This window comes from Colius striatus, chromosome 3, assembly GCF_028858725.1.
Source record: "Colius striatus isolate bColStr4 chromosome 3, bColStr4.1.hap1, whole genome shotgun sequence".
Lineage (NCBI taxonomy): Eukaryota > Metazoa > Chordata > Aves > Coliiformes > Coliidae > Colius > Colius striatus.
This window is the reverse complement of record NC_084761.1, coordinates 73,665,906-73,691,290: the sequence shown is the minus strand read 5'-3', so window position 1 is coordinate 73,691,290 and position 25,385 is coordinate 73,665,906. Positions and strand designations below refer to the sequence as shown.

General features: G+C 35.6%; 1 protein-coding gene across 4 annotated transcripts in view; it reads right to left on the bottom strand.

Annotated features, from left to right (window-relative positions):
- ATP8A1 (ATPase phospholipid transporting 8A1) overlaps window positions 1–25,385 on the bottom strand; it is a 112,019-nt gene that overhangs the window by 8,806 nt on the left and 77,828 nt on the right. For all 4 annotated transcript variants that reach the window (XM_061991930.1, XM_061991931.1, XM_061991929.1 and 1 more), the window contains 8 exons: window positions 20,455–20,529; window positions 20,228–20,350; window positions 17,708–17,786; window positions 16,188–16,249; window positions 13,478–13,534; window positions 12,877–12,984; window positions 1,032–1,120; window positions 533–625 (listed from right to left, as the gene is read on the bottom strand). In XM_061991930.1, the coding sequence (XP_061847914.1) occupies window positions 533–625; window positions 1,032–1,120; window positions 12,877–12,984; window positions 13,478–13,534; window positions 16,188–16,249; window positions 17,708–17,786; window positions 20,228–20,350; window positions 20,455–20,529 (686 nt within the window). The remainder of the gene's footprint in view (window positions 1–532; window positions 626–1,031; window positions 1,121–12,876; window positions 12,985–13,477; window positions 13,535–16,187; window positions 16,250–17,707; window positions 17,787–20,227; window positions 20,351–20,454; window positions 20,530–25,385) is intronic.

Here is a 25,385-nt window from a genome sequence, read left to right as displayed (position 1 = left end):
GAGTCTTAAGTTTAACCTATATGAGGTAAGAAATAATTTAGTCAAATTTGTCTGCTCTGCACTGGCATGAGACACCAAGCCAGCTTGTTATATCAATTTCAGTAAATCCTAGAGAGACTGTACTGTTTTCCTCTATGTTACCAAGCAGACTTCAGGAAAAAAAAAATTATTGTGCTTAGGCCTGATTTATAACTGCATCAGTGAATGAGGCTGGTTTAAACTCACTTTGTGTTAACTGTTAACACAGTCAAAAGTGATAGAATTAAAATTGTACTTCAAGTTTGTCCTGTATATATTAACTAGAAACATAACAGTCATCTACAAAGAAACAACGTCAGTTAAAGTGTCTGGCAAAACCTATACCTAAACGTATGAAAAAATACATGGGCCCAGTAGATCTGAAAGCTCCTTACAGATATTTTTTGTTCATAGAGATTTTCAAAGATAAACTTTCTTTTTGATAGATGTGTAAGGCTGAAAATATTTAGGTTTTTTTTTTTTTAAACAAAAGACAATGATACTGTTACAGTACCTCTTGCCATGCACAACTGCTCCAGGATCCTCAGATTTTGCTTCCAACTCCTGAACTTCATCTACCAGCGTCTTAAAAGTAGCCCTCTTTACTCTGCAAGTAATACAAAGTACTGCCAGATTTACTCTTCTTGAAATTAAGAAGGCAGATTATTTTAACACTTACATAAACATTCAATTTACAATTCCTTTTTCTCAGATGTCTGAAAATTAAGCTTTACAAGAAAAAATATTACAAAGCAAACCGTAACAATGTATTTTATCAGTTGTTCTAGAAAATTAAAACCAACAAATATTTCTTAAAAAAGACATTACAACCACTGAAACATGTAAAATACTAGTAACACTTGTAATGAAGTTTGACAGAATCAATCAAGGTGAAAAATAATTTTCTATAATCAAAAGAGTTGATCTTTATTTGCTTTTCTTATATTTGTAACTAGAACACACATTTAAAAGCCAGTAATTTCATCCATAAATCTTGGCATTTCTCTACTCACACTTTGTATACTACATCAAAAAGTAAAGCTGTCATAGGAATACATAGAAGTCCCATCCAAAACACTCCAGAGCTGAACATCATAGCTGCCTGGGGGGAAAAAAAAAAGCACAAAATATGATGATGTTAAGACAAAACCTAGGAAAAAAACCTTACAAACATTGATTACTTGGTTGAGGGTATCAAAAGCAGATTTAAATGAACAACTCTAGACTCTCTAATGTGAAATAAAACTTCAAATCCTGTCTAAAATCCTGAGTTGCAATAGAAATCCAGTAGGTAGTAAGAACTAATGCATGTTAAGAAGCCGGTGGAAAGATTGCGCTGCCTAGCTACTTGAGAGAGGAGGAATCTATCCCTCCACAATCCTGCCCTGCACCACTCTGCTGATTGTAGACATTTCCATTAAAATCAGATTTATCAAAATTTCTCATACATCGCCCCCCAAAATCTTTGTCATAACATTATAAGCACGATTTCTTCTCTGTAATCAACCCTAACAGGATATAAAGGTTGCTGATCCTTGGTATGGGTATTAACTGTTTGCAATGTAACTCGGATCAAAGTTATCTCCAACAGAACTCACTACACCACAGTTCCCACACTGCCACTGCAACATATTGTTAAGTGAAGATCCAAGATATTGACACATGGTGAAATGCTTGCAAACAAGATCATTGCTTTTAGTTGCATGCTTGCTTTTTTACACACTGTTGTATACAAATACATCAGAATTTCTTCTGTTCATAACTTGGTCTGTAAACACACTAAAAACTAAAACACACTAAAAAGCCAAAACAAGCATCACAATGTATGGGCATTAAAAGAAATAAAAACTTCAATCTACCCTTGTAATGTATGTTCAAACACCTACGTCAATAATATTATGGATGCAAGGAGTATGACAAATATTTAACGAAGCATATTAAGCAAAGATCGTTTTGCAGTCAGTATTACAAATATCTTTGTAATGTAATTAGATTGCACAGATATTGAAAGTAACATTACTACACAACAAAACTCTTTCAAATCCTTTGCTTCATTACTTGGAGACTAATTCCTTTCAAAAGTCAAGTCTCACTACAAGCTTAAATTTTACAAATATTAACTGGCAGAAAAATGTAGGTAGCTTGCAGTAGTTTAAGTCTAATTCCTGAATGCGCACATGTGAACATTTTAGAATTACACTTGATCTGCTCGAGTGTAAAAACAAAAGTGAATTATTTTCAGAAAATAAATTTTATTCTCATATAGGTAAAAAGTTCTATTTACCTTGTTTTTGTATCCAAATTCCTACTGACACTGATTCTTTGGAAAGTATTAGAATGCACTTGAACTAAAAATCTGGTAAGCCTTCCACAGCTACATTAAAAGGACATAGATATTGTCCCGAGATTCTAGTAATTATTTCTGCCAACAGCTGTCAGCAAAGGTGTATATACTGAGCAGTGACAAAAATAAACAATTCACATTTTCAAAAAGGGAGAAGAAAAAGAAAATTTTCTATCAGGAAGCAGAGAAAATGTATTAGTCCAGTCACTTTATAAGCAAAACACGACTTTTGACTCGATGAAATACTAATTTCCTAAAACAGTGGCTAATAGGAAATGTCCATCACAACTAGATTTTGCAAGACTTTTTATAATTAAGTAGCAATCGGAGAGACAAAACTTCCAAAAAACCAAGAAAAGGCACAAAAAATACAAGTTGAAATAATTTAATAATTGAACCCTAACTTCCTAACAGCATTTTCAACCATATAAGACATAGCGAAGAACTGTCCTTGCTTTAGCCACCCTCTATTAAATGTTTGCTGGTGAAACAGCAAAAGTGATAATGTAGGTCTTAGGATGTTAATTCTGACCATTGTAATGCTAACTATGAATGAAGGAACAACTGGCGCCTACTATTCAGTCCATCCAGCCTTTGGCTTTACAAATGAACAACATGAATTGAAGAAAAAAAAAAAGTTTTTCTGCGTCATATTTGAAAGCCTGTCAGATTTCTTTTTTTTTTTTCTTTTACAGAGTTAATCCAAACCTAAAAGATTTAAAGCCGACATTTGCAATAAAGACAGAGGGTCTCTTTGTATTTTTTGGACGAAGAGGGGAAAAAATAAAATCCCACAGAGGTATTTCCTTCCTTTCTGTACAAGAAAGCTCCCCCCTCACTCTGTAGAAAACATTTTTGTCTCTAACTTTTCACATCTCTCTACACATAGGCAGGTCATCTGGGAAATGGCAAACCAATCCTTTTCAGACAATGGCACTAACAGGAGCAGCCTGTTCTGGGGACGGACTCTGGCTGCCTCTGTTCGTGGTTTACAAATTGTTCCTAATGTGAGAGATTTGTGGTCTATGCCAAGTTTTCCCCCTTTAAGCCTTGTGAAATCAAATGGAATCTGCCACAAAAGTGGCTCCCAGGGGAATACAGAAGTAATCCAAAATGAGAGTTGGGAAGCCTAGTTTATTGTAGGACTTACAAATTCTGCAGTGAGGATAAATTTGTCATCTGTGGAGCTCATGCTCAATATCAGGACTTTCTGAAGTGATTTAACATAGTGTAGTAAAAGCTTTGTGCAGATTCTTATACAAATTATTTTTTAAAACAGAAAAGATGCTGAGAGGTACCCCTTTCATGACTTAGCGACAGATCAGAAATCCCCTCTGCGAAACATTTTTAATGCACCGATGAAGACATATTGTTAGGAAATTGCATGCCAAGAAAATAGTCTCTTTTTCTTCACTGTGAAGAAAATATTCAATGTTCTGCTGAAACAGCTACCTCACATTTTAAAAAGCACTCTAAAAGTAATGAGAGAAAGATGAAAATAACATTAAAATTCTTGCTGTGAATTCATTTGCAGTTTATCTATTTCAAGTGTCACCTAGGTGTGTGTCCTTTCCTTATAAACTATGGAACTATTAAAGTAATACCTCCACAATACCATCAAACCAGGTACAGTTTGTCCTTTCAACAACCTACAGAGACTACTTCATTAGTTTTAGTTATCACATGTGTTTGCCTCCATATATGCTGAAGCACTTACTGTTGTAATATTAGAACAGATCTGCATTTAACTCTCAGTGCAGTGAAGTTCAAACAAGTGAGCTTCATGTAATGTCTCTGTTTTTTCTTTGCTATGCCAAGTTCAAAAAACATTTCACAGTCCCTGTTAATTAATAACTAACTAGGAACTCTGCTTATTAGGTATATTAAAAAGGAAGTACTTCTATTTTTTGCAAATACAAACCAAAGCCTTACTGGTAAACAACAAATAGTAAGAAGTACTGAAACAGAGAGAGCACCAGGCAGTTAGGAAGCAGATAATTGTGGATTGCTGCAGGCAGGATCTATAAATTATTACTGGAAAAAATCTCCTGTGAGATGGGAAAAATGAGCAACGACACATTAAAGGGCTAGCTCCCCCTTTTTTTTTCTTCCCTAGCTCTTCTATTTTTCAGCTACAAATATTACTAGCCCATTGCAAGACCACTGATTTCCTCACTGCAAGCAGGTATGAAGAGTGGACTGTATCCCACAGAGGAATGATTATGTTCTTAATTATATAAACACAAATAAAAAATAATATTATAAATGATAAATACATTCATATAAAAGCTCACCAACTCAGACATGCACTATAAATTCTAAAGCTTCAAGAAGTGCCTCTGTGGTGACACAGGGCAATACAGAGAATTCACACAGACCTTCTTCTACAGATGTGTTCTTAGATTAGTCTCTTGTTTCAGGAAGTATTTTAAGTATCCATTGGAACGCATATCTTGCCTTTTCCCAGAAAGTACCTTAACCACTCAAGCTATGCAAAAGCCAGCATATTGTCTCTTCTAAGCCAGCAAATACTTGATTATTCCAAAGTGAAACAGCAGAAGACATAGTTCTCTCTTTAATCAATCTTTCAGCAGAAAACATTACCCTGAAAGTTGCAAAGCACACAGAAACTTAAATCTAGCTTTTTGCTAATATTTGTTTGGGGTGAATGTTCTACTATTTAATTGTTGGATAAATGGGTATTTAAAAAAAAATAATATACAAGGTAACGGTCTGTGGAAGGTAGTTCAGGTTTGTGAATCATAAAATTAGTACTTGTCTCTAACCACAATAAGGCATTTGAGCCCAGAAAGGGATGAAATGCAATACTGCATCTTACTGTAGATAACATTTTAATCCAGACTGGTAATAAGCAGTGAAGCATTAAACAACAACAAAATACTGGTAACATAACTACCCCAGATATCAGTCACTGAAGAACAGCTATTTTCCACAAGCTTTGCGATAATGAATTAAGAGACTGGTATTTCTTTACCACAGAGGGCTCATGGCAATTAAAAAAACATACAGATTGTGAATTGAGTTTATCTGACAAGTTCCCTTAAAAGCATAGCACAGTACTTCTCTTGTTTCACTGAAGAACTTAAAAAGGCTTATTACTTTTAAGATTTTAGGGGCGCTACTTACAATCCCCTCTGCTAATACTGGGGCAAGGTACCACAGCAATTTTCTTAAGTATACAACCATTTATTGATTATGGTGCAGTCTGCCAAAGTTATTAAAATAACACTCATCTGTTTTTAAAAATGAAAAAAGACAAGTATCCATTAACAGCATTTTTTTACAGCTGGAAGGACAACATGGCAAGACATATGGCTCCTCATAGAGGAGCTGTTCATGTACAGGTTGGATGAACAATGAGGTACACTGAAAACCAGATGAACGGCCAAGTCCACAGGACGATGGTTCGTGGCACAATGTCTAGCTGAAGGCCAGTAACTAATAGTGTATCCCAAGGGTCAACATTGTAGTCCAGTCCTGTTTCACATCTTTGTTAAAGATCTGCATGATGTGGGAGAGTGCACCCTCAGGAAGTTTGTTAATGACAGTAAACTAGGAAGGGTGGCAGATGAACCAGAGGGTTCTGTTGTCATACAGAGAGACCTCAACAGGCTAGAGAAATGGGCAGACAGGAAGGAAGGAAGTGCAGGAAGGAGGAAGTGAAAATTCCTACATCTGGGGAGGAATAACCCCATGCCAGTGGAACCCAGCTGGAAAGCAGCTTTGCAGAAAAGGACCTGGGGTCCTGCAGCAAAGAGGTGAATCATACCTTTGGCTTAGACAAAATATTGCCAGCAGATGCTGAGGCAGACAGCGTTTACTCAGCACTGAATAGGTCACACCTGGAGAACTGTCCAGTTCTTGTCTTCCAGACATGGATATGAAGAGTCATGAAGATGATGAAGGGCCTGGAACATCTCTCATACAAGAGTAAAAGTTGAGAGAGTTGGGACTATCTAGCCTATAGACAAGAAGGCTCAGACAGAAATCTAATCAATGGAGCTAGATGCCTGGAGGGAGGGTGTAAAACTGACAAAGATAGGCTATTTCCAGTGGTGACAGGACAAGAGGCAATGAGCACTAAGTAAACCATAGGAGGCTCCATCTGAACATCAGGAAATACCTTTTTCCATGAGGGTGACTGAACACTGGCACAGGTTGTCCACAGAGGTTGTAGAGCCTCCATCCTAGTGATATGCAAAAGCAACTTGCTCTAGGTTTTGGCAGGGTTGGACCAGATGGTGTCCACATGTCCATTCCAACCTCAACCAGTCTGTGATTGTATCCTAGCTTGAATACTGGCAAATTGAATACTAGACAAATTCCCCCTTTCAGATCAGACAAACATTTCCCCAGAGAAGACCTGTTCATTACAGATCGAAATATATGAACATGTACATTTAAAAAAACTTGGGTGTTGGGTATTTTTTGTGTAAAAAAATCAATCAGTAAGGACATTAGAGGATGTGTATCTAGAATTTTAGTAAATACGATTTCACATAAGCAGGTTATGTGGAGTAATGCAGAGGAAGGTAATATTTAATAAACTAGTACTGTTAATATAGTGATCATCCAATGATCACATAATGATCAACAATAAGTATTGTTTTTCACACAGACTCTGCAAACCTCAATCACATTATCTAAAACTGTAAAACACATGCTTGTTCCTTAACTTCAATTTCTATCAGTAGTTTTATAGATCCCCTGAGTCAGACAGAGCAGAAACAGATGGAGAAATGCTCTGGAGCAGTTTACAGTGCCTTATCTACAGTATCACAATAAATTAAGAGTTCTGCAGATGCTGAACTTTTGCTTTTAACCTCAATGTCATACTTATTCCAGTAAGTGTTATAATTTTAAGCTAATTTATTAATCAGGTAAGTGTATATAAAAGGCCTAACAACTCAAAGCACACAACAGTAACAAACCCCAAACAGTCAAGAGTTGTATTAGTATGAAATATACAACAGGTTGGTTTATTTTTCCCTCCTTGTCAATTTGTTTTTCAACTCAAATCACAACCATATTTATTCAAGAAAGAGACAATCACACCAGGTTCTCTGTTTTCTAATTTTAAAAATCAATCTGCTTTTTAAAATCGGTATTAAAAAGAAAAGTAGCCTTTTGAATTGCAAGGATGGAAACATTAATGGAAGGTTTGAAGAGCTTTATAGTCTACTGACACATGATGGTAGTTACCTGTATTATGGTGATGTGAATTACAGAAATGTCATTAGTTAATGAAATTATTGTAAGAGAACTACACAGATATAAAATCATGTTAACAATTTAATCACAGCATCATTTATTTATTTCAAGGGAGTATAACACACAATATGACAAAACACGTACAACAGGAAGTCTCCTCATAATGCACTAGATCACAGATTTAAAGTGCATTTTGTTCAGCATCACAGTTTTCTGTGTACTGCAGAGTTGCAAAGAAAAAAAGATTACACCTGAAAAATAAATACTTCATCAAATATTAAGAGACTTAACATTTAATTTTAGATATTTATGCAACTATATGTGGTTTAAATTGAGAAATACTATAATTTGTTTTTTTAAAAATTGAAAGTATACTTCATTTACACATAAAATTAACAAAGAAAGTACCAACTTCAGGTCTATCAAAATGGTAGAGAAAGAGATCCATGCAGTTTATTTACTCAGGTTTGCAATGAAAATGTTCTTCAGTCTGTAGTGGCATCTTTTTTAAAATTCGATCTAGCTTGTTTCATGTAATGTGTCAAAACAGCTGTCCTGTGGTATCCTTCTCTATAACAGTATTTAGATGGAATCAGAAAATGCCTATGATGTAGTTTTGGAGTTTTTAAAATGTCTGTCTTTCTTGTGCACCCATATTTAAAAGCACAATCTGTACAAGTAAAACATTAAGAAAATAACCTGTAAAGCTGATTGTTCAGATATTTCCATACTAGACAATATTGACGGACAACAAATGCAGGAATAAACAGTATTGCAGATTAACATTGTCCTGCAATAAAGACTGTGTTACAGAGAGTGTAATTTTTTATAAAAATCACTGAGAACTTTTGAAATGTTTTCCATATTTCTCTCTCATACCGTGCATCAAGTACTATAATCTTCCCAGTAGAACAGCTATTTTAACACTTTTCTATACGCAGATAAAACTTGAATTTCTAGTATTTTATGACGTGTCTAAGACTAGAAGAATACGGTCCTTAATTTTTAGAATGAAGAAATGTCTCAAGAAGAGAATTTTTTCTATGATTCCATGAACGAACCTGAAGTACAAACAAAAATAATATGAAGGTAAATAAGAACTCCAGCTACTCTTGTTTCAGGCTACTAAGACTCACAACTTCAAGTTCATTTGCTACAGTATCTGGACAAGCCATGGACACTATACAATTAACTACTTAAGTTATCACCTCTTTATCATCAGTTAATTCTTTTTCAATTTTACAGCCTATTTTTCCATTTCTTAACCTTCATAAATTCCATTGCTTCTCTTACATTTTTTGTTCATTTTTCCTTCTAGTTTGTGTCTGCAGAAAGACATCAGTGAACTGATCGTTTTGATTTGAACATCATCAATCAAGGAAAATGAAATGGATGAAGTTCTCTTCACTAGGGACTTTTTTTTTAATTGTAATGGAAACTGTTTTAAGGTTGACAAATGCAACTGGTTTCCTGATTGAATGTTGATTGTGTTTTGTCAAAATTTGACTGAAGGAATACACTTTACCAACCTCTTAACAGGTATCAACTACATAGCTATCAGTTTATTCATATTGTGAGAACACTTATGCCAGGATACCTCTGCTTATGAGAGCCAGAAGCCATCCTTCAACTCTTCTGGTTGCACTGCCTATTTTCCACTAATGCTAGGAGTCAGAAGCACTGTAACATAAAGAGTCATGTAGTTCCCACACTGTGAGGAACAGTACTGTCCAGCTGGGACAAGCTGGTCCAGTGTGGGAGTTAGCGATCTTGAAAAAACAGAGAACAAAGGTTTTGATGTCAAAACTGCTTCAGCATTCTAGACTAACAATGCATTTCGTACCAAAGAAGTCCTTGTTTGTCCCTGTTGGGAGACTTCAGAGTAAAAAATGAGAGAAGGAGAAAAAAAATACACTTGATTATAGTATTTTAAACATGCCAAAGAAGGGGAGGTAGCAGCCTAGACAATGAACATTGCTGGCACTGTCAGAAAGTCTTAAATTTTAATTTTGCTGTATTTTATTTCAGAGCACAGAATTCTACACTCTTCCCTTCTGTATTAACATACAGCAACAAATGTGTAATAGTCAACGTTAATCATCTGCTCTGAATAAGAAAATTATTATCTTTAATTTATAATTTTATCTTTATCATCTCTTGGAATGATACACAAAATGATGGAAACAAAATTAATGTAAAAAGTAGGGAAAATCTGCAAAAATACATGATATAGTTGTTTCTTGTTTTTAGTAAGTCATCAGGTGATGCTTTTGATACTAGAAGATGAACAGAAAAAACCTGATTCTTATGATTTAACTTTGGGCTGCTAGTTTCAGCGTTCCAACACAAATGTTTTTGCAGCATAAACAGACTCTTTTTCTATTGAAACATTTTTTTTTTTGAGGCATTATTTTGTAGTGTTGTGTTTAAAGACATCTGTCAGACCTGTATAGGTATTTTACAGGAAAGGATGAAAACTGTAAGTTTCAAAATATTAAGATAAAACTTTTCCCCTGCATTCAATGAATGAGTTTTCCATCTGTTCCATATGCTTTCTCTCTCCCCTTCAAGAGCATTAATATTTTATTTTCTTGGAACAGAACCAGCAAATAAGCAGCATGAATCTTACTATTTTCATGACACTAATACAAAGAAGTTAGATGGAATCTTTATTAGAGTGTTTCAGTAGATTCTTTCCTGTCTAAAAGAATCTAGGATAAAGATATCTGACATATCATCTAGTTGGGACTGAATGGCTGGATGAATATTTTATCTAGAACACTGACTGATAAGATTATAAACCTAAGGTAGAACTATTGCTACCAGCTACAAGAAGCAGAGAAATAGAACACATTTATGGATGATAAGGATTATAGTTCATAAAATCTCCTTACAAATCTATCGTTTATTTTAAGAGGGGCATTTTTAATGAACACACTGGGAAAAACAGAAAATCTCTTGAAAATCTCCTTCTGCACAATTTATCAGATCAAGCCAAGGCAAAACAGACAAGAAGCTACAAAAGTAGAGAACAGTTTTTAACTTGTTTATTTAATTTCTGACAAACATATTTTGATGAAGTCTTCAAGTCTGACCTGCACATTTGAAGAAATTGTACAAGCAGTATTTGCCCAGGAAAGTCGAGATGGATTTGTTTCTGTCACACCACAATCTTTTCCACAATTAAATTTATGAGTCTTTCAGTTTGACTACTTATGGAAGCCCTGCACTTGCTTCAGAGGAACTCAGTGAATTCTGCCTTGCCAGAGACCACCCAGTTAGTGAGGGGGGCTTCCAGGAAAGCTTATAAATGTCCTGCTTCCAATCTGAGCCACAGTACTCATCAACAGGACTTCTAGCCATACAAAGCACAGCTCAAAAAGCTAGACCAGAGGTTTTAAAATAAGCTCTGGTGGTCTATGAGATGTTTAGGAGACTTTATCCTGATATTAGAGACTTCCTAGTATTCTTGAAAACTTAAAAAACCAAAAATCGACTTCACTCAACAAACATCTCCCCAAACACCTGCATGCACATACACACATGGAAAGCTACTATATACACATGCATGGATAAGCAAACACACTAACAAAATAAGACTATCCAAGTATATATAGAGTTTCTCGTAACATATAAATTAACTTGGGTTCATAAGTCAGACTACTGTGGTGTCATGTTGTGTTTACACCCCAAGAGTATTTATATTTGTTGCCAGTTACATCTCTAAGAAAAACTGCTTTTCCAAGTTGGTAAAAAACATATTCCCTTTTTTACAATAATGTTGGAGATTGAATATATATTAAATAAAATATTCAGTGATTTCAACAGTGAAGTAGCCACCTTTATATCACACAAAGTACAACGCATCCTCTGCTCACACTGTACTGTACGTATCACTATAAAGGTTTTCTTGTCTTACAGATTTTGTAGGAACTTTACACATTGTTCTTTAAAACCAACCAATTTAAAAAATATTCTATTTACTCTATTGCATATAGTGTGTATGAAGAAAAATGAAGTCTGATAGCTTCAATTACTTTAATTTAGAATAATGTACATAATTAATTTTGAGTAGTGAAGGCAACATGGTATCATGCAAAATCTACACATATACATGAGTAAACGGTTGTAATAAAGAGGAAAACCAACAAGAAATTGTATAATTTTAAATTCATTTTCTTCTTAGGTGTCCAAGTACTTAAGTTAATTCCTTGTGCTTTCCATTAAAACGTAGTAGGTTTATATAAATGCCTACACACTATTTCCCCTGTAACTGCTTTTGTAGGAGGTGAGATTTGTGGGTGAGAATTACCTCCAAATGAGGGAGAGATATGCACCTAAAATTGCCCACATCCTGCATGATTTTTTAAATTGCCAAATTATGTGACAGTGATGGAGTTAAAGACACACTTTTGCTGGTGTAAAGGTTAATTTAATTGACGTGCTTTGAGAACCATTAGCAGAGTATCTTTCTGAAACACAGAGATATTCTCAGTTTCTGATTCCCACTGAGAATGCACACTGAATCCTTAGCTCTGGAGGTACTGGCCATGCTCAAGAACAGACTTAAGTGTCTCTGGGAAATTAATACAAAATTTCAGATGTTTTTTTGAGCTGAATGGTTTTGGGACTGAAGTCCTAATTAGATAAGCACAGGCAGCAATTAAGCACTTTTTATAGATCCAGTCCTATTTGCAATATTCAGAGCAGGTTTACACAAATGGGATAATAAATGAAAGAGAAACCAGTAATTACTGTCAAGAGGTTAAAGATACAGTACAATAATGCATTCGAAGCAACACATTAGTAGAAAAGGAAATGCATGCATGATAAGCTGCTGCTCTTGCAATGTTACGGCATCTCAAATTTTTTGAGGCATTTTAGTTTCATACGCTTAGCAGATTTGTAAAACTGAAGATGAAAAAACAGTCTTAAGCAATGCACTAGTTGTGCTACCAAGAAAAACCTTCAGACGTATAAGCACTGTAATTCTGATTTTAGTAAGACTTCTCTTTAGAAAAGTAGAACTTGGTAAAGAAAAACAGCTTACCTGTCTATTCATCCTCACATAATCACAGTCTGTTAGATGAACTTTATTTTTACATAAAGTAAAAATTAAATCTATTTAAAATAAATATGGCGAATGTATTGAAGGTATAAAAGAAGCAACTCTCTTACACACCTCTAGTTAGCAGAAGGATCCAAAAAAGATTAGGCTTGTACTAAAGACTTAAACAGTATTTTTTGCACACATTTGGATATTAGTTAAAATATACTTTTACCTCTCCTGACATATCAGGTGCCATAGGAATGACTGGCCACAAAGAAGAGTAGATTCCAAAAAACACTACCCAAAGTGCTATGCTGCCCCAGATAGCTATATGGCTGAACTGTTAAAATAAACAAAAAAAAAAAGAAAACAGAACAGTCATCACAGATGCATTGTGAGATTAAAAAACTAACTTTGCTACTTTGTATTTACAATATGATTCTGATACCTAATGGATGAAATTTCCATGCCTTATATTAATTTAATTCTCCTACTTCAGATGACTGCATCTTAAAGGAAAATGATACTTTCAGCACAATAATCACAGCATTTTAAGTCAACTTAAGTTGTTACAATCCATTCAGAGTAATCTGATTTGTCTAGTTTAAGAATTACTTTAAGCCTTATCCCAATGCCCTCCTTCCCAATATTTAGCATTCTTTTTGTATATGGTTATCCTGCCTTACAACACAGTAACTACAGTTTAATTTGATACTGTGGAGAGGGTTGACAAACCATAAGGATGTAATATAACAAACAAAAATAAAAAATATGATTATTTATCCATCACATTTTATAGAATGTTGAAGAATATGGTAAAGATATTTGCTTACCAAAGTCCAATACGAGGTCTCTAATCCAGCTTTCAAACACACAGTTAGAACCACAAACTGGAGAGAGATAAAAGATTCTTATTTAATGTGGGAATCTTACTTAACAAAGAGAATTATTAATTTGATTAAACTTTCAGAAGAAGAGAAGAAAACGTTTAATAATTGTCATGCTCCTCTTGTTTGCTTGCACTAATGAAATAAAGGATAACCAGTCTTTTGAATTTAAATGTGATTTTTTTAATAACATTCAACAAAGTATTGTGTGTGTCAATGCATCTAGTTGTGTAATAAGATCCCAACCAAAGTTTGTCATGCAAAAGGCAGTCATTTCTATGGCCTTGCAGAAGCTACGGAATAACCCTTCTGCTTACAGGGAACTGATTCCAAAAAACGTAGGCAGTCTCAGCAGCCACAAGGTGAAATTCTCTTAGAAGGCGGCTAACTGTATTTTTCAGCTTTAAGTGTGCATGCTTCAACCTGAATTTCAAGTACCTATCTGAAATGACAACAGGGAAATGTCACTAAAAGACTTAAAGATACACCCCAGTAATGAGCCACTAACAGAACAGTAAGAGTTATTAGCTTCCATTAATAATTGTCACTCATTTTAAGTGCAAGGTCCTGAACCTGCGTCAGGGCAACCCCAAACACAAACACAGTCTGGGTGACGAGTGGATTGAGAGTAGCCCTGAGGAGGAGGACTTGAGGGTTCTGGTGGATGAAAAACTCAATGTGAGCCAGCAATGGGCACTTGCAGCTGAGAAGGCCAGCTCTAAACTGGCCTGCATCAAAAAAACCATGGCCATAGCAGGCTGAGGGAGCTCATTCTCACCCTCTTACTCCACTCTTGTGAGATCCTACCTGGGATACCATGTTCAGCCCTGGGGCACTCAACATAAAAATGTGGAGTTGTTGGACTGAGCCCAGAAAAGGGCCATGAAGACTAACAGAGGGCTGGAGCACCTCTCCCTTAAAGACAGGGGTGTTTGGCCCAGAGAACAGAAGGCTCCAGGGATACTCTTTAAGAGCCTTCCAGTATCTAAAGGGGGCTTACAGGAAAGCTGGAAAGGGACTTCTTAAAAGGGCATATAGTGATAGGACAGAGAGTAAGGGCTGTAATCTGAAGAAGGGTAGATTTAGATTGAATATTAGGAAGAAGTTCTTCCCTGTCAGGGTGGTGAGGCACTGGAACAGGTTACCCAGAGAGGTTGTAGATGTCTCATCCACAGAAATGCTCAAGGCCAGGTTGGGTGGGACTTTTAGCAACCTAGTCTAGTGGAAGGTGTCCCTGTCCACAGCAGGGAGGCTGTGACATTCTGGTAAATGACTTCTAAACACTGCAAAGTGTTATGAGATCATAATGCAAATGGACCAGTGTTGGTTGAACTGCATCTGTCAGGACTGAGCTATGACAATGACTGTGACCTTACAACTTAATAAAATTAAGACTTGCACAGAAAACACTTAGCCAGGATATTCCATTCATCTCTAATCGTATGATAGTTCATTGTATGATAGATTGCATGATCATATGTGATGGTTACTGACAAAAATATGTTGTGCTTGCCTTTTGGAAGAGAGAAAGGGAATTACAGAGTAAATATACTTTTAAGATAATGTGTGAACAAACAATTTTTCAATGTACCTGAAAGGACTGGTTTAAAGTCCATGTACTGACTGGCAGAAGACACATTCTACCTGCTGCAACCATGGGAAATACACAGAATGGGTTATGGTTACTCAGTTCTTTATGCTTTTTAACTTTTTTGGTTAGCTGACCAGAAAACACTATTCAATAGGTTCTCTCATACATAGATGTTGACAGTAGGTACATTATCAGAGGACTACAACGTATTTTACAATACTTTCCTTTTATCTCAGTTATGTTTGCCTATTCCGTAAGCAAATTGATTTTGATGTGAATTTCTATTTGTCTTATAGCCCCTTTATTTTGGTGGAAGATTTAATTTGGCATCTGCCAATAACAGGAAGTTGAAAAATTAAACAGTGTTGAAGAACACAGATGAGTAAGCAGAATTCTAATTTTTCTTTTAAGAGAGATCTTGAAAACCTCTCATCTACCAGTTAACATTGATATCTTGCAAACAAAAACCAGATATTTAGTTTCATTAATTTATTCTAGGAGATCAAGAATTAAAAAGAAAAAAACCCCAAATAATTACTAATATCTATGAGAGTAATAGATGATTACTGTTAGATGTGGGTAATGTAAATTTGGCTGTCTCTGAAGACAACTCAACATCCCAAAACTTGATTCCATGTGGATCTCTGAAGGCCCTTGATAAATTAGGGGAGGGAGAACAGAACTGTCTTTACAAGTCCACAAAATAGTTCCATATCCAATAACCTGAGATTTTGTCAATGCAGAAACTTACCTTAAATTAATGAGCATGCTCACTGGGGAATTAGAATTCTCATTATTGAAAAAAATAGTTCCCAGTAAAGGACAGATAAATATTATGCATCTCTATTAAACTGTTTTGTTTTAAAAACTGAAATTAGAAGGCAAAATTCACTTCAAAGCTTCTTAAAGAGAGTCATTCAAGAACCATGTCTTATTCTTAAGGCACGACAATTACTTAAGTCTTCTATGTAGAGAATTGATAATAACAAATCACATTTCTTTAAGGGTTTAAGATGAGAGTCAATACATATAGTCAGCTGACAGATAGCTGTAAGGAAGACTTACAGTGTATACAGTGTTCCCCAAGAGCAAGTAGTCTGAAGTTTTACCATTGCCAAATACGGTACCTGGAAAACAAAACAGCGATAAAACCAAATACTTATAAATATTTAAATATGCACAATAGCACTGTGTATGCACATGTATATATGAAATTTTATTTTTGGTACAAAAGAGAGAGTAGCACTCCCTACAGGGCACTGACAGCAGATTTCACCTTGAACTATATTCAATGGTAGACAAATTTGCATCAGAAGAAACTTCTGTTAAGATTTATGTCTTTGTCACTTTTCATATCCTCATGACAGTACAGGGAGTGTAAAGACTGTAGGTTTGTGTACTGTAAAATGATTAGATCCCATGGAGAAAAACCTGACAAAGAGCTTTCACAAATCCGTACCTATTCTCTGACCGCATATTTCCTGGTAGACTCTACCACAAGCGTGGAGTTTGGAATTTTCCAAATTTACAGACAAGAGATGGACACGTGAGATGAAAGAGGGGAAAATGCTCAGAGAAAAGGATTACTGTGAGGTGCAAGAGATTTGTATTGGGTATTGGTTATTCAGCCCACCATGTACACAATCCTCAGCTCATATTTCTGCTCACCTTGCTCATCTGGCATTTTGCTAGGAATGAAAGCAAGACAGACTTAGAGCATGTCAGTTCTAGCCCAGGGGCTGTGAGCTGAAGAGGTCTGCACTACAGTATTCTCAGAACTGCTCATGCAAGTATCTCAGCTTTGCCATTTACGTATGAACTCTATTCTGCATCATCATATATATTCCTTAAACATTTCTCCATCATATAATGCATAAATCTCACATTGATTTGCTGCAGCTTTCCCACAGGGATTTTGGTTTGGATTTGAAGCTGTGCTGTTAGAGCATGCATTGACATTTTGGGAGCTCTTTCCACAAGCAAACATTTCCACAAACTGGAAGCAGTACTTTCAAGTTTCCTTTAATTAATACAGCTTTCCTCCCAACTGTCCCATTTCTTTGTGACTTGGGTGCATATACAGCAGTTGGACTAGAAAAATGACAGGACTGAACTGTTCAAGATGTCCCAGTTTCCTGTCGCAAGTCTGCTTACATAGACATGTAAATTAATGGGTTAGTATGCCCCTGAAGTAATGGGAAGGAGGATACACACATGAGCCATAAAGGCTTAAAAAATGTAAGAGACAGTGCAAGGGACGTTAGTAATTTAGGATTTTGTAGGTATTTACCATGTAATGTATTATATAGTTCTATTAAAAAAAACATAATAAAATAGCAATTTTCTCTCTGTCTTATTTCAGTTCACTTAAAACCTATTTATACAAATTTATTCATATGTATATAACATTGCTCCTACTTAAAATAAAACATTTAAAATACACTGCATGTTTCCAGTTCTAGAAATGGTATCTTGAAATTTAATTACACAACATTGCTAGTATTTACAAAGCTTTCCTAAGAAAAAAAAAGAAGGTATTTAGGTATTTTGTACCTTTCAACATTCTTATTTTTCATTATACTTACCATGCTGGAGGGCTTTTAGTGGAAACCAAAACAGAATGAATGAGTGGAAGAGGCCATTTAAACAATGAACCCAGAAAACCTAAGGGAAAACAGAAAATCCATGAGAACCATTTGCAATAAACTAGCTCTGTGAACCCTGACCTTTCTTTATATCTATGTGTTAGATTCACAAAACGTGTTTCTGTCAGGCCACCACTGTGAAGTAATATAACTGACAGGCACTCTCTGCCTCTTAGCTCTTCATGGGTCATTTGTTTATTTTTACATTTTGAAAAAAAGTGTGTATTATCATCTCCTTTTAATTCCAAATCAGAAGGGAAATTAAAATGTATACATATGGGAATATCATCAGAAAAATGAAACTAAACCAGACAACCAGAACAATTAGTACCTTCTAAGTAGGGAATTAAAATGGATTCTAGGTTTTATAAATTTATGTTTTGTGTAATAAGAAATTTGGATAGCAGAACAATCAAAATCCAAGTTTTACATATACCTACCTACATATTTCCAGATAAAATGGAATTTAAAAAGGACAAAAAAATATCTTTCTTCAACTTCTCCTTACATATACCATTCTTGAAGTGCACAATGTCATGTTAAACTTCCTTTAATATATTTGTTAAATTCAAATTCTACTTTCAAACTTCTTTTTGGTTGTAAAATAAGCCTTCTGAAAAGAATTGTATTGAGTTTAAGAATAAACAATCTATTGATGCCTTCCCTAGTATATTGTATAAAGTCATAAAAAGACTTAATTAAAACTATGTAATGTATTTCCTTCAGGATATTGTGTTTTTTTCATTAACAATGCTTTTTACAGTTATAGCCTTTATTTTAACTAACTGATGTGTATTATGAGTATTAAGATCTTCAAACAATTGAAATTAAGTTGCTTGCCTCACAACATTTTCCACAATGTCTCAAAGTCTTTTGTTAGATTATACAACAAGGTTGTATGATCCAATTTACACTCCAATACTTTGCACATTTGAACTTGTGCTACTCATTAACCTTTGTCTCTCCTTGTTGCTATGTCATTACCACAAGTTTTTATTTGACAGAAAGCACAGGTGGGTGCAAGAAAAATTAGTTCTACTTTTCCATTTCCCTGGCCAATTCTTATTGTTGCAAGCTAATCCTTTAACCTCTGTCATGACCTCATAACCTTTGATCCCTTTTACCATAACAAACATCTGCATCAACATTGAAGGCAGTAATGTTTCCAAATCTTTAACACTAACTATTCAACTTTTATAGGTGGGAATTTCTAGCTAGGAAGTTTGTAGACTCTTTAGGCATCGCAAGTGTTGTATGGGAACAGCTACAGAATTTTCAATGAATACTAAAACTGTGCATAATAAAAATATTTTAGACATTTAAAACCAGAAAAATCCAACAATTATAACTAATGACTTGTTATTTACCAAAACTATTATAACAGGAATGTGTCTATATTAATGGATCGTGAGAAATCTGGTGTTTGTAAAGCATTCACAGTGACATAAGAAACTATTTTCCCTAGTTTCCATACAGCTTACAGGTTTGGTTTTGTGGGTGAGTGGATTAAGTGAGGAAGAAGAAAAATCTCATGTGCTTCTGTGAATGGAGATAATTTTGACAAATAATTCTATATAGATAGGAATACTCCAGTTCTACAGCACAAGAGGCATAGATTAGAGCTGTATGCTGTATCAGCTCCACATATCTACTATATACCATCACACGTAAGCGTTGTTAATGCAATGACAGACTGAAGATGATCCCAAGTACAACATACAATGACATTATTTGAAACTTCCCAATTCTATTTAAAAAATCCAATAACATCAGAAGGAACTCTTACAGACATCATGGTATTGATGAAATGGCAGACCTAGTTTCATTGAGGTTTTTTCATGATATTATTTATGGATAAGTTGTAGATATGGTGTGTATTTTATGTATTAAAGAGTCTCACATTTTTTTACTACTTCTTGCGCTAGTTGCTTCAAGATGAATGTTGCCCAGTTAAAGTAGCCTCAGATTCCTTTTGGCGACCCTGACATGTTCTTAATTGTTTCCAAGTACTTCTTCCCCAAACTCAAAATTAAATCTTTAATCACAACTCCAAATTGACAAAGAATAGTACCAAGTCCCTCCCTCTACAAATCTAATGACAGGTCTTATTGTCCTCTGCAACACTTCTCCACAGGCTTCAGTAATCCATTTCCATATAACAGTACAAATACATACAGCCCAGCGACAGAGAGGTCTAATCACTTCTGCCTATAGAAGACAGCTTTATTACCCACAGAGAAAAAACACATCAGGGCTCAAAGAAAGAAAAAAAGAGATGTCTGTACATTTCCATACTTGCTACAAATGGGCAAATATGATTTGTACCATTCAAACAGAAGTGGACAACTGAAAATGACAGTAATAAAAATCACCTTACTTTTTAATTATGAGCAGGACAGAAAAAAAAGGATATCTATACTGGATTCCTACTAATTTATGCTTGAACTGCTTTTTACTTACCTTAGTATTAAAGTCCAGTGCATTTTGGGAAGTCTTATATAACTCAGGATATTTCAGCATGTTTTCTTTTCGGCAGGATCTCTCAAATATTCCCAGAGTTAGTGGAGGCATTGCTGTAAACATCTAGTAGATAGATTTTAAAAAGACCCAAACATATAAAAAAACTTTAGGGGCAAAGACTTGCTCAAAGATTGTTTACACAAGAAACTGAAAACAATTAATCTTACCACATTGTAAAGACCTATACACCATCTTTCAAACAGAATTTGTCCAGAAAAGCCATTAACAAATGCAAACCAGATCTGAAAAAGAGGAAAATTGTATGTTAATTATTCAAATATGTTGGAAGATATGATAAATAGAATTTTTCCTCAGCGTCACAAAAAGAAGTATCCCTAGAACACATTTATAACAGTTGAAAATGATAAAGATTAAATCCATATAAAAAAACCCCCAAATTAAGTTCAAGAACAGATAATGGACAATTTAGTCAAATATGTGAGCCACCTTATCTAAGTATGAAAACATTTCAAAGAGGTAGCTATTTTCAAAATGACATAATTCTTTAAGTATTTGAGTGATTTTTTTTCACTGTCCTTGTATTGTACTTAATTCTTACTGAAATAAATATTCTCAGAATTATGGCATGGGGAGGTGAATAATCATAGGAAACATCTACTGATTAGAAGCAGTCATCTTATCATTAGCAAACCTCGTCATAGGATTCATACAGTAAGCTACAGTAGGAAACCGAAAACTGTACAAATATTCCTTCATAGAATCACAGAATGGTAGGGGTTGGAAGGGACCTCTAGTCCATCTAGTTCAAAACCCCTGATAAAGCAGGTCCACCTATATCACGTCACGCAGGAATGTGTCCAGGCGGGTCTTGAAGACCTCCAAGGAAGGAGACTCCACACCCTCCCCAGGCAGCCTGTGCCAGGGCTCACTCACCCTCATAGTAAAATAGTTTTTCCTAATGTTTAAATGGAACTTTTTGTGTTCCGGCTTCACCCCATTACTCCTTGTCCTGTCACCAGATACAAGAGAAAAATGTGATGTTCCAACCTACTGACATCCACCATTTAGATACTTTTAAATATTAATGAAGTGACCTCTCAGTCTCAACTTTACTAGACTAAACAGCCCAAGTTCCTGCAGCCTTTCCTCATAAGGAAGATGCTCCAGCCCCCTGATCATCTTGGTGGCCCTGCACTGGTCTCTCTCCAGAAGTTCCCTGTCTCTCTTGAGCTTAGGGTTATCCCACTTGCAATGCTCTGCTCCCTTTGCCCCACTCACACACACTTACTGGAGCTGTTTTAAGTACAGAAATATTCTTTTTTCCTCCCGCACAAATAATAAATTGTCAATCAATTTCAAAGATACTCATATTTGGAAAGAGTTGTTGAAAAAACCCTGTAATTGTACAAGAGGTAAAGCCCAGTTACAAAAATCTTAAGTCACAGTTGCAGTAAAAGCCATGTTGACCTACCTCAAATTGGTTAGTTATTCAAAATAATTCAGGGTGAATCTGTAATATTTTCTGCAATGCAGAGGTTTGTTGGTGCAGTGTTTGGGATTTCTTGTGCTGTGTGAGTGTTTTAATGGTTGATTCGTTTTGCCTTAAGTTAAATGTAATTTAAGGACTATGCATCTGCAGAGTGCTACTTACATAAATCCATTTGGGTTGAAGAGAAGGAGTATGCTCTTCATGGTTACTTTTAGTATCTGCACACCTTTAAAATGGTGATTTTTTTTCAAGGAGATTTGCATTTGCCTGTGTAGACCTGCACAGTAGATTCTACAATGTTGACATTTATCTTGCTTCTATATAACCATTTCCCTCTTCAAATGCTTAAAAAAGCTAGGGAGACTAGGTGCTAAACCAGTACTTCTACTGTACCTCAGCACTGAAATTTCTCTGAAGTCTCCATAGAAGCCTAATATTTTTGAGTATTTTACATGTAAAAGGTAACTACCATGATAGAAATAAACTTTTTGGTAGAAAGCAAATTACCTGTGGGTGACATCAGTTCTGAATAGCAAAAGGAGTCATCCACAGATTATTAATGCACTGAAGTAAAAGACAGATGCGAATTGTATTTAACAACTGTAAAAGCCAATTCTGAAGGCAACCATACTTGCGCTTTCCCATTGTGTCTTTGCTCAGTCATTTTTATCCATTTACACCCTATATGGCAACAGTTTTCTCCCTCTTTCTGGAGACAACAGTATCAGTGACTGCTTAGTTTTGAGGCAATTTTGTCATTGTTCAGTTTACTGCATGCAGAACTTACACCTTCCAAGTACTGTGTGATTTGCAGACTTTATTTCACATAGTTCAGGAACAGTTGCACTGTTACATCCACTTTTGGAGAACAGAAATGATCTCTTAACACTGTATCAAACAGGTTACGTTATTATTGTGACATGGTCCTGGGTGAAAATGGTGCGTTTCCTGACCCTACTGCAGCAGAGGGGGTTGGACTAGAATGTCTCAATAGGTCCATTCCAACCTCAGTGATTCTATTATCCTGTGATCTTTAAAAACATCATAAGGGTTTAAATCCCAGTCCCTGTGAATCAGGTGACCGGGTTCCTCAAGGAAGGGGTTCTAAGGGTATGACATCTTAACTCTAATCCATCAACCGTTTCTCAGAACTACTTTCTTGACTTTTGGAAGGTTTGCTGCTTGTGTCTAAACTTTTTGGCTTCTTCTGAAGGCAGAGTGAGATAGTAATTTTTTTTTAAACAAATGTCACCCCAAGATATTATTTTTATTCTTATTAATACCTTGGACATTGATTGAGGATGATTCATTATTCAGGGGCAGAAGAGCATTTCTGTATTTAAAACAGCTCCAGTGAGTGTGTGTGAGTGGGGCACAGGGAGCAGAGCACTGTAGGTGGGAAAACCCTCAGCTCAAAAGGGACAAGGAACTTCTGGAAAGAGTTCAGTGCAAAGCCACTAAGATTATCAAGGGACTGGGAACTCATGAGAAAGTGAGGCTTTACAAGAGCACTATATCAACTGTAATTGCTTAGTTAACAAGCAGTAAGTCAAACACAAAGCATTTTAGAGAGACAAATGGATAGTTCTTTCATTATCCAAGTTTCATCACTTTTTGCCACAGTCAAAAAAGTAAAATCTTATTTGTAAGGCACGACAACACGTTTTCTTACATTTTCAGTACAGCATGCAGCATGACTGCTTTCTTCTATTTCTTACTTCATACTTATATCAGCTCAATGACCAAGTAGAGAAGCAGCCTGTCTGACAAATCTCTATTAACAAGTTACACAGAAACTATATTGCCTATGCAAACATAAGCTGTAACACGGCAGAAATTAGGATCATATAAACATTCTAATCAATTTAAGACTTTTTATTTCAAGTGAATTTTTAGATGTCACTTTTGTAGGCTTCTCTACAGTTCCCATTTCATTTGACTTCATTTTGGAAGCATGAATTGCTACAATCAATATGTAAATTTATTGACATGTATCCAGGCTGGCTTTCAAATGACTAGGTTCTATGACCAAACTTTTTTTAAATTGGATGATGGAGTGTTTAAACATATTTGTGAATATTTTGAGATTGAAATTCCCCTGAAATTAGCAGCTACTAGTAAGAAAAATGGGACATAAAATCCAGCCAAAATTGCTATTTATTCAATAAATAAATGAAAAGTTTTTTTGATAGCCAGTTTTTGGAACAAGATAGCATATAAAGTCATGACTATTAGGGGCTGCAATGCAGAGATCTATAACACATTGAATTTTCTATCATCTTATAAATTGTAATTTACTCAGAAATGCTATGCACTATTTTATTTCTTAAAACCTTTGTTGCTTTCAGTTTTATTTAGTACAGAATTTAAGTTAAAATTTTCAAGCTAGTTAAGAGTTTTGATGTAGAATTGCAAAGAAATCCTTTAAGGAACAATATTAATTTCCTGAAATCCCAGCATTTACTTTCTTCCAAAGAAAGTATGCAGGTTACAGTAAACTGAACTAAAGTGTCTTTAACGAGGAACTGGAACATATTTTGGTAAGAGCTCCAGATTCAAGCCAAGAAGAAATAAAATTTGTTAGCACTCCTGTGCTAAAGCTCTTCTTATATCTACCAAAATCAACAGCTCAGAAGAGAAACTTTTTCATATGGCTAAAAGCAATGCCCTTTGTAGTAGAAACACTAGTTCTCAGTGGAAGACTGGATATATTACTTTAAGAGATCGAGCATCTTTAATATCTAAGCAGAAACATGGATTTTTTTTTATTGTTTATAAGACAGTATTTGAACGGTTGTATTAACAATACCTATAGCTCAAAAATAATTACAAGATCTAGAGAGGGAAGAAAAGCAGGAAGGATAAATACATCCCTTATCTCAAACTCTAAGAAGGAAAGAAAATAAAGCCACCTACATACCCTAATTTCTGCAACTTGGACCCTAGAAAAGTACACTCTTAATCACACAGAAAAAAATTACTATGGAGCTTACTATTGATAGTGAGAAGAAACGCTTCAAAGTGGGAACTTTATCAATGGACACGTGTATTTCATTCTAATTATGGTGGACAGTGAAGGCAGCTGTACCTGTAAAATAACTTTTTAGGACATGGAGTCACTAAACATATGAAAGAAAAGATGATTATCAAGGGGAGTCAACATGGATTCACCAAGGGGAAATCCTGTTTGACCAACCTGATAGCCTTCTGTGAGTGCTGGCTAGATGAGGGGAGAGCACCAGATGTCATTTACCTTGACTTCAGCAAGGCTTTTGACACTGTCTCCCATAACATTGTCATCAGAAAGCTCAGGTAGTATGGGTTGGATGAGTGAATGGTGAGGTGGATCAAGAGCTGGCTGAATGACAGAGCTCAGAGGGTGCTGATCAAAAGAGCCAAGTCAAGTTGGAGGCCTGTGGCCAGTGGAGTTCCACAGGGATGGGTTCTGGGGCCAGTCTTGTTCAACATCTTCATCAACGACCTGGATGAGGAGACCGAGTGTACCCTCAGCAAGTTTGCTGATGACACCAAACTGGGAGGACTGGCTGATTCCCCAGAAGGCTGTGCTGCCATTCAGTGGGATCTCAACCAGCTTGAGTGTTTGGCAGAGAGGAATCTCATGAGGTTCAACAAGGACAAGTGCAGAGT